Source organism: Abramis brama (genome assembly GCF_963993115.1).
Source record: "Abramis brama genome assembly, chromosome: 14".
In the NCBI taxonomy this organism is placed as follows: domain Eukaryota; kingdom Metazoa; phylum Chordata; class Actinopteri; order Cypriniformes; family Leuciscidae; genus Abramis; species Abramis brama.
Genome location: NC_139976.1, coordinates 35,733,431 through 35,739,430, shown reverse-complemented (window position 1 = coordinate 35,739,430; position 6,000 = coordinate 35,733,431). Strand labels below are relative to the sequence as shown.

Here is a 6,000-nt window from a genome sequence, read left to right as displayed (position 1 = left end):
TGACACAGATGTAAGTTGCAACTTGTGTGATACAGTGTTTAAATACAGTAGTAGCACATCATCTATGATGTAAGGTGATGATGATCATCATCTTTCTTTATTATTGTTAGCACTAACGTTACCTCAAACTAAAGCGGCGTCTCTTCAGAGCAGTCATTTTCTTAAATGAGCCGCGGCAATGTTTCAAATGAGCTTCTAACGCTAGACAAACGCCTTTATTTTCAACGCGATCACCTTGTACCCAAACCATTTCGAAACTAAGGAGCCATTTGTCCTCCGATTACATACAAGCTCCTCGGCGCCGCGTTTGCGGGACTCATGTTTCGCGCTGTAGGGGATTTAAAAAAAGTGACGTGAGTGGAAGGGCGGTAGTGTGTGTGTGAGCGAGCGGGAGGCAGAGCGGCAAAGAGATGCGACAGAGTTGCGAAATTGCAGGCGCGGCTCGAAATGGCTGTTATTTCAAATAGCGTAGCATATTTTAAACTAATCGGTTAACCGGTTTCAACCGGCTAATGAGGCTCGGTGGTCGGTCAAGAACATTTTTAGTTTTCGCCATCCCTAATATACACGCCATCTTTCAAAAGCCCTGCCGATGTTTATCCTTGTTTTCGTAGGGGCCGGTTGCACTCTCTTTTTTTTTCTCTAGCCACTCCGAAGTCTTTTGGGTTTTACAACGGGTGAATCTCCAGTTGTCACTGGTGATTGTTGTTTGAAACATTCTGGATCCGCTATAAGTTTAATTATTTCAAGTGCTGTGAGAAGAGGCTATAAATCTCCACCTCCAGCATCCTCACACGCAATATAGCCTGCTAGCCGGCACTCCTTCTTTATGTGGACAGATGTGACGTAATAACGCAAAGACATGCTCGAATTTCCCGTGGAAATCCACCAGTACCACTGGAATTAAAATCATTATTAAAAGCTAACCGATTTTAATCGAGCTACGGCAAACAGAGAGTTTTGAACACTGGCTGGTGATGTTTTTTTTATTATTATTTTGGATCATTTTTAACACAAAGTTACGGACTGCAGCTTTAAAGAAAAAATAATGCTAATACAAATAAATTTAATAAATGTATACCACTAAATTGTTCACATGTTGTCTACTTTGTGTGTGTTTGTGTGTGTGTGTGTGTGAATGTGTTTGATATAGTGTGTGTGTTAGATAAGGAATGAATGGAGAGTGAATGTCTTTTCCAAAGATCGCCACCTTGACGTGGTGGAAAGGCTTGTGTGTTCCAGTGATCCCAAGAGTGAGTAATTCTGGAGTTTTTACTCAGTTTGACTTACTTAAGGGTGAGGTTCCAGACTAAGTGCGATCCAAATGGGCATTAACTAAATAAAAGAATTTTTGAAGCATAATTACTTTCTTGATCCACACACACATTCAGACACACTCACTCACTCACACACAGACATGCTCACTAACTCACACACGCACACACTCACACATGCACACACACACACAGAACACACACTAACTCGCTCACACACTCACACACATACACACTAACTCGCTCACACACTCACTTACACACTCAGAGTTTATATGAGTTTAGAGTTTATAAGTTTAAATGAAGTAGTTAGTTATTAGTTTTATGTGTTAGAATAATCAATAAAGTCTTGTTTGTATTTTAAAGAGAAGTGTTACTTGTGTTATGTGCTTACGAATTTAATGTCTTAAACTGCTGATCTAAGTTACCTTGCTAATAAATAATGTTTCACTATAGTTTGGATATTTATATCCGCTGCAGCTGATAGTTACGGCCGGTTCAAATGAACGCTGGACGAGTCATTTCACAGATAGCAAAATTTGTCTGGCCCACCACAGTGCCACATCCTTGCTTCAATTCTGGCTCAGTTCTGGCTGGGTCCCTGGCCCAAAACTGGTCCACACATGGAAAATAGACACAAAAAGTTCCTCCGGCCCAGATTACAGACATCCCAAGTCTCCCGGAAGTTCCGGGAGTCTCCCGCATGTCGATAGCAGCTCCCTGATGCCCGCAAATCAGTTAAAATCTCCCGGAACCTAGAGCGAGCGAGCAAGAGCGCGCGCACGGCAGAGAGAGGGAGCGAGAGACCTTGCGTGTGTGTGCTAGTGTGCCCCACGAAGCGCATGTAAGGACCCAACCAATCAATTGTCAGTGCGGGGGGGCTTTTATCTATACTATCGAACCGAATTAATCCAACACGAACCCCCCCCGTTGGAGATTTCTGAACTCCCGAACACCCCCCACCCCCGTTGGAGATTAATTCCTGAACACACCCACCCCCTCCGAGATTTCTTGACTCCCGGAAATGACTTTGTGCAGGTTGGGATGTCTGAGATTAGGCCCACACCCTGTAAAATGATTTGTTTTGTTTATGTGGCCCAGTTCTGGCCCAGACACTGTAAAGCAACTTTATTGTTTTATTTGGCCCAGTTCTGGCCCAGACACTGTAAGACAGATCTGGCTGAGACTCGGCTTGGTCCCTGGGCCAGATGTGGTCCAGAAACTACGACATGTAATAAATTTTAGCAGGAAAACACAAATTCAAACACAGACAATTATGTTCACATTCATGGCACAATTCAAACGGGACCAGAAAATAATTATTTTCTCACATTCACTTGCATTGACGATTTTTCAACCTAGGTTTAACGGATGGGCGGGACTTACCAGCTCTATAACCATAAAACATGGGGCACGTACAAGTTCAAAACGGTGCGCAACGTTTTGCTACGGTTTCCGGGTTGAACGTCATGTTTCCTGGAAACGGCGTGCACCGGTGTGCTACCTTTATATACTGTCTATGTGTGCAACGGGGTTTGAGATATGTTTTCTCTTGTTTGGTGGGTGTGTCAGAACCATAGACAGTATAAGAACTGCAGTCCAATCAGCAGCAACGTGTATAAAGCACGCGGTATTAAAGTGAACTCGCACAATGGGTTCAAGGAAAGTAATTTACAAATGTGTTCGATGCAGCTCGGTATACGCAACAACTGAGGATATTAGAAGACATGTTTGTCGTAAGTTTTATTGTAAAAATATAGGATATCAACATAATGATGTAGTTGTTTATATTTTTAGCTTCATTGCAAGTGTATGACATTTGCTATAGAAACAAACAATGGTAATCAAGTGCTTTTCCTAAAAATGAGAAAGAAAATACAGGGTATTAAAACAGTATGAACTACAAATAAAGTCAGTATGTGAGGCTAAATAGATGTGTTTTAGTCTGAATTAGGTAAGATGTCTGCTTCCATTTCACTTTCAGCAATCCCTTCACTCGATTGGGATGTTCTCTTTTGTTCTGGGCGGCAAGTGCAGTAACTGTAACATCGGGCATATTTTGTAGTATTAAACACATATTTATACCGACTTCATCAGGCTCTGAAAATTCTTCACAAAGAACACAAAGAATGGCCTTCTCAGCTGCCATAGTTGCAACTCTTGCGTCATCAGAACAGTGTGTTCAACGCATCACCGTTTCTGTTTAAAAAAACGTTGTGCAACGTTTTGTCCGGGCTGAACGCAGCCATGGTAAATCATGTTAAACCATACTAGAACATTTTCAAACTTTTTCAAACTTTCTGGCTAGGCTTTTTCAAGCCAACTTAAAGTTTGTCTACGAACTTTACCATCTAGTTCAGGATTGTGGTCTATCATTCTGATTTCAGAACAACAAATGCGAAACCTGAACCCCCCCTCGGAAAAACCAGAGCCCGTCTACGGAGAGCCTTGGCACTTCCTATTAAGCCCTATTGTACCGAATTGTGGTTGTAGTTCCACCAGAGTTCCACTGGAGGTGATCGCGGGCGAGTGCAGACTGAATTGGAGTCTATATGGGGCTAGACGGCTACATTTGTCTCTTTCACCCGATTGCCGTTGAGAAATCTCAGATTTGATTGTAGGTTTTGCAAGTTCAACATGGGTTATAGGTCGAAAGTTGAATGAACAAGTACTTATGTCCTTTCGATTTCTTACAGGTTGAGTTGTTGTTGCCCATAACACGCTAGCATTCTGCTAATGAACGCTGATTGGTCAGTGAAGGACTGATTACGACCAGAGATACCGCTTGATGGCATCGTGGCATTCGAAGCGGGACCAGAAACAAACAAAACAAAAACTGTATTTACCTGTGTCAGCTGTGTTGTCGATGCCTCGAGAGAAAAGAAAGTGCAGAGCGCGAAAGCACCAAAACGACTGAAGGATTGCCGTAAAGCAGTATCTCTGGTCGTACGATGTGTATGACGTCATTGACATTTTAAAAGACTTTTTAAAGCAAATAAGTGACTCTAAAAAATCTAACACCCAGCAATGTGTAATTTCTTTGCATCTCCTTTCGAATACAACATTCAAATTACTAGACCAAAAATTATATCCTGAGAAAAGTGGATTTTGATGGGTATAGACCTCCATTCATTCTGCACTCGTCTGCGAGCGCCCCCGCATGGACAGAGACGTGTTACTGCAGCCAGTCCAGAAACCGGAAGTAACCAGAGAGTGCCAATTCTTCCTATAGAGAATATTTGGAGACCGTGAGAAGGATGAAAAGTCCTAAAGCAGTGTATTTGTACTCCTTATTGGAAGATTTTGGTTTTATAAATTGAATAATGTCCTACTCCCCTACTTTATATATTTATTTGTTTGTCTATTTTTATTTTTATTATTATTATTTTATTTTATTTATTTTTTCTTACATTGGCTTCAATTTACTTAGCCTACTGATGGGAATGATATGTATATTGTGATGTAATATTTGTATGTACGCTCAGGTTTGTTTGTAAAATCTGAAACTACGAATGCCTTTTTGTTAATGTACTATAAATATGTCAATAAAAAAAAAACAATAAAAAAAAATTCTTCCTATATAGAGCCTAAGTCCCTCCCCTCTGCTTCCGGCTCATGGGACCTTATTTCGGAAAGAATATGTATGGTAGTCAATGGCGAGAGACAACTTATCTTTTTAATTTAGATAACGCACGTCTAAATTCTCCTCCCCCTTCACATCGGTCACAATCATTTTAATTTATACTTTACCTTTGCAGTTTATATAAACCACACATCTCACATATTTCAACAGGGTATCTTGCTTTATTATTATTTATTATGAATTTCTTAAATAAACAAACTTCAACAACATAAGGGCAGATCCTTTGAGCGCTGCTGATGACGCGATGAAGTGACGCTTGAGTGATCAAGTATTCCAATGTATAAAAAAAGTTATGTTCGATTCCTCCGTCCTCGCGTCTTTTCCTTGCAGCCTTCCATAGATATAATCATTTTACAAAACATGCGTATTTTACCAGCGGCTTGTGAACATTATTCTTCTGCTGTTGTTGCCTGCAAGGTCCAATGGGTTCTCGCGGCCCTGCCGGTCCTCCTGGAAAGAACGGAGAGGATGTGAGTTTTCTTTTTCCTCACTGCATCCACTCCATTCGCCTCTGAAATAATCCAGCACAGGCCTTTAAGCCTCTTCTCATGTCTCTTCTGCTCTTCCTCAGGGTGAAGCTGGCAAAGCAGGACGTCCTGGTGAGCGTGGACCTTCTGGGCCTCAGGTGCTCACACACGCTTTCCTCATTTATACACACAAATTACTGCCATATTGCAGACATGGTCAACTTATGAAGCGTTACACTAGAGTATAAGAATGCTCACTGGAATGAAAACATTTTAAATGCGCATTATTTCTGATTAGTCAAATAATCAAGCGTGGTGGAAAGAGATTCACACTTTCGTCATGATTATATTCTCTTGCTTGTTTCACAGGGTGCTCGTGGATTCCCAGGAACCCCTGGACTCCCTGGCATCAAGGGACACAGAGTGAGTATGACCCTACCTTTTTACTGTAGTTTTAAATTGGTTAATTATTTATTCGTGTTTAAGGTAACACTTTAGTTTAGGGTCCGATTCTCACTATTAACTAGATGTTTATTAGCATGCATATTACTAGGATATTGGCTGATTATTAGTACTTATAAAGCACATATTAATGCCTTATTCTGCATGACCATAT

At 41.1% G+C, this 6,000-nt stretch overlaps 1 protein-coding gene across 1 annotated transcript in view; it reads left to right on the top strand.

Moving 5' to 3' along the window:
* Window positions 1-1,189: 1,189 nt before the first annotated feature.
* Window positions 1,190-6,000, top strand: part of LOC311096461 (uncharacterized protein) — a 16,637-nt gene continuing 11,826 nt past the window's right edge. Inside the window, exons 1-4 of the mRNA XM_084135633.1 lie at window positions 1,190-1,253; window positions 5,335-5,387; window positions 5,489-5,542; window positions 5,754-5,807. Of these exons, the coding sequence (XP_083991759.1) occupies window positions 5,340-5,387; window positions 5,489-5,542; window positions 5,754-5,807 (156 nt within the window). The 5' untranslated portion in view covers window positions 1,190-1,253; window positions 5,335-5,339. The remainder of the gene's footprint in view (window positions 1,254-5,334; window positions 5,388-5,488; window positions 5,543-5,753; window positions 5,808-6,000) is intronic.